Here is a 1200-nt window from a genome sequence, read left to right on the forward strand (position 1 = left end):
CTTAACTTCCACCAGCCTCGGAGATCCCTCGGCGTCGCCCACTTGTCCTCTCTCAAACTTGATGCTGCTGATAGGCACAAGGGGGGGGAGACTCGGAACTTACCGTACCGACTGATCGACCGTTATAAACCGTTGCCCGTGTCGCCACCGTACCATCTACCGTACAGAGTCAGCGACAACTTGTATTCCGGCATTGAAGCAGGGCCACAGTAAAATCGAGTACCTTGCGAGCCTCGGAGCAGGTTCTTGCTGCCAACTTGGTACTGCTCGGTCACCTGCTGGGGAGGCATGTGCGACAGCGGGTGCTGAGGCTGGCAAGTCATGAGGATGCTGGCTTCGCTTCTCCTCTCTTGGCTCTCGGCTCTCCCTCCCTTCTCTTCCCTCCTCCTCCTCCTTGTCTCCCCCCCCGAAGCCTCACGGGCTGCTGACGCTGACAGCGAGCGCTCACGGCTCCTCCGCTGCGTCGCTCAGAGGTCAAGTGCAGTGATGTCTGCTGTACTGGCGATGCCAGACCAGCCAGCTAGACTCCAGCAGCAGACAGCAGCCCCTTGTACCTCAAGAGGCTCATCCTCGTACAGCCTGAGGGAAGGACTAGCGCTACTGCTCCTTGCTGCTCGAGCTCACTCGCCTCCTGCCAGCTCTCGCTCCTCGCAAGCTTCTGCTCCTCGTCCTACCAGCAGTGAGGGAAGCCACCCGTACTTGCGAGTCTCTCTCAGGCACCAGGGGTCATCCTCCCGAGCACATCTAGTCCTTGTATGCATCAAGCGCTTTGAGAGTCGTTTGACTGACTTTGTTGACGATCAAGGCTGAGCCTAGCCTTGAGTGCTGTCCCCTAGCTGGGGTAGGTCCAGTCTGAGGTGAGCTCGCTTTTACTAGGGCTCTGATAGGTATGAGAGAGCGATTTCTATGGCTGCAGCTTGTTGGCTCAGTCTGAGACTAGTCGATACCTAAACCTTTAAGATAATCCTTGACATCTGAGTTACGAGCCAAAGTGAAGCCAGTCATGCCGCGATTGTCCTTCTCCCTCAGCAGCCCCTCCCCGCATGTCTCTACAACATACCGCAGCACCTCCAAGTCCCCTCCAGCACTCGCCATGTGCGCGCATGTCATGCCGTCATTGTCCTTCTCCCTCAGCACCTCCTCCCCGCATGTCTCTACAACATACCGCACTACCTCCAAGTGCCCTCCTGCACACGCATA

At 57.4% G+C, this 1200-nt stretch overlaps 1 protein-coding gene across 1 annotated transcript in view; it reads right to left on the reverse strand.

The window, feature by feature from the left end:
- Positions 1-936: 936 nt before the first annotated feature.
- The window catches only part of GUITHDRAFT_82968 (hypothetical protein), a gene marked incomplete at both ends in the record, with an annotated part of 1336 nt that continues 1072 nt past the window's right edge, over positions 937-1200 (reverse strand). Inside the window, one exon of the mRNA XM_005818516.1 lies at positions 937-1140. Within this exon, the coding sequence (XP_005818573.1) occupies positions 937-1140 (204 nt within the window). The remainder of the gene's footprint in view (positions 1141-1200) is intronic.

This window comes from Guillardia theta (assembly GCF_000315625.1).
Source record: "Guillardia theta CCMP2712 unplaced genomic scaffold GUITHscaffold_297, whole genome shotgun sequence".
NCBI classification, from domain to species: domain Eukaryota; class Cryptophyceae; order Pyrenomonadales; family Geminigeraceae; genus Guillardia; species Guillardia theta.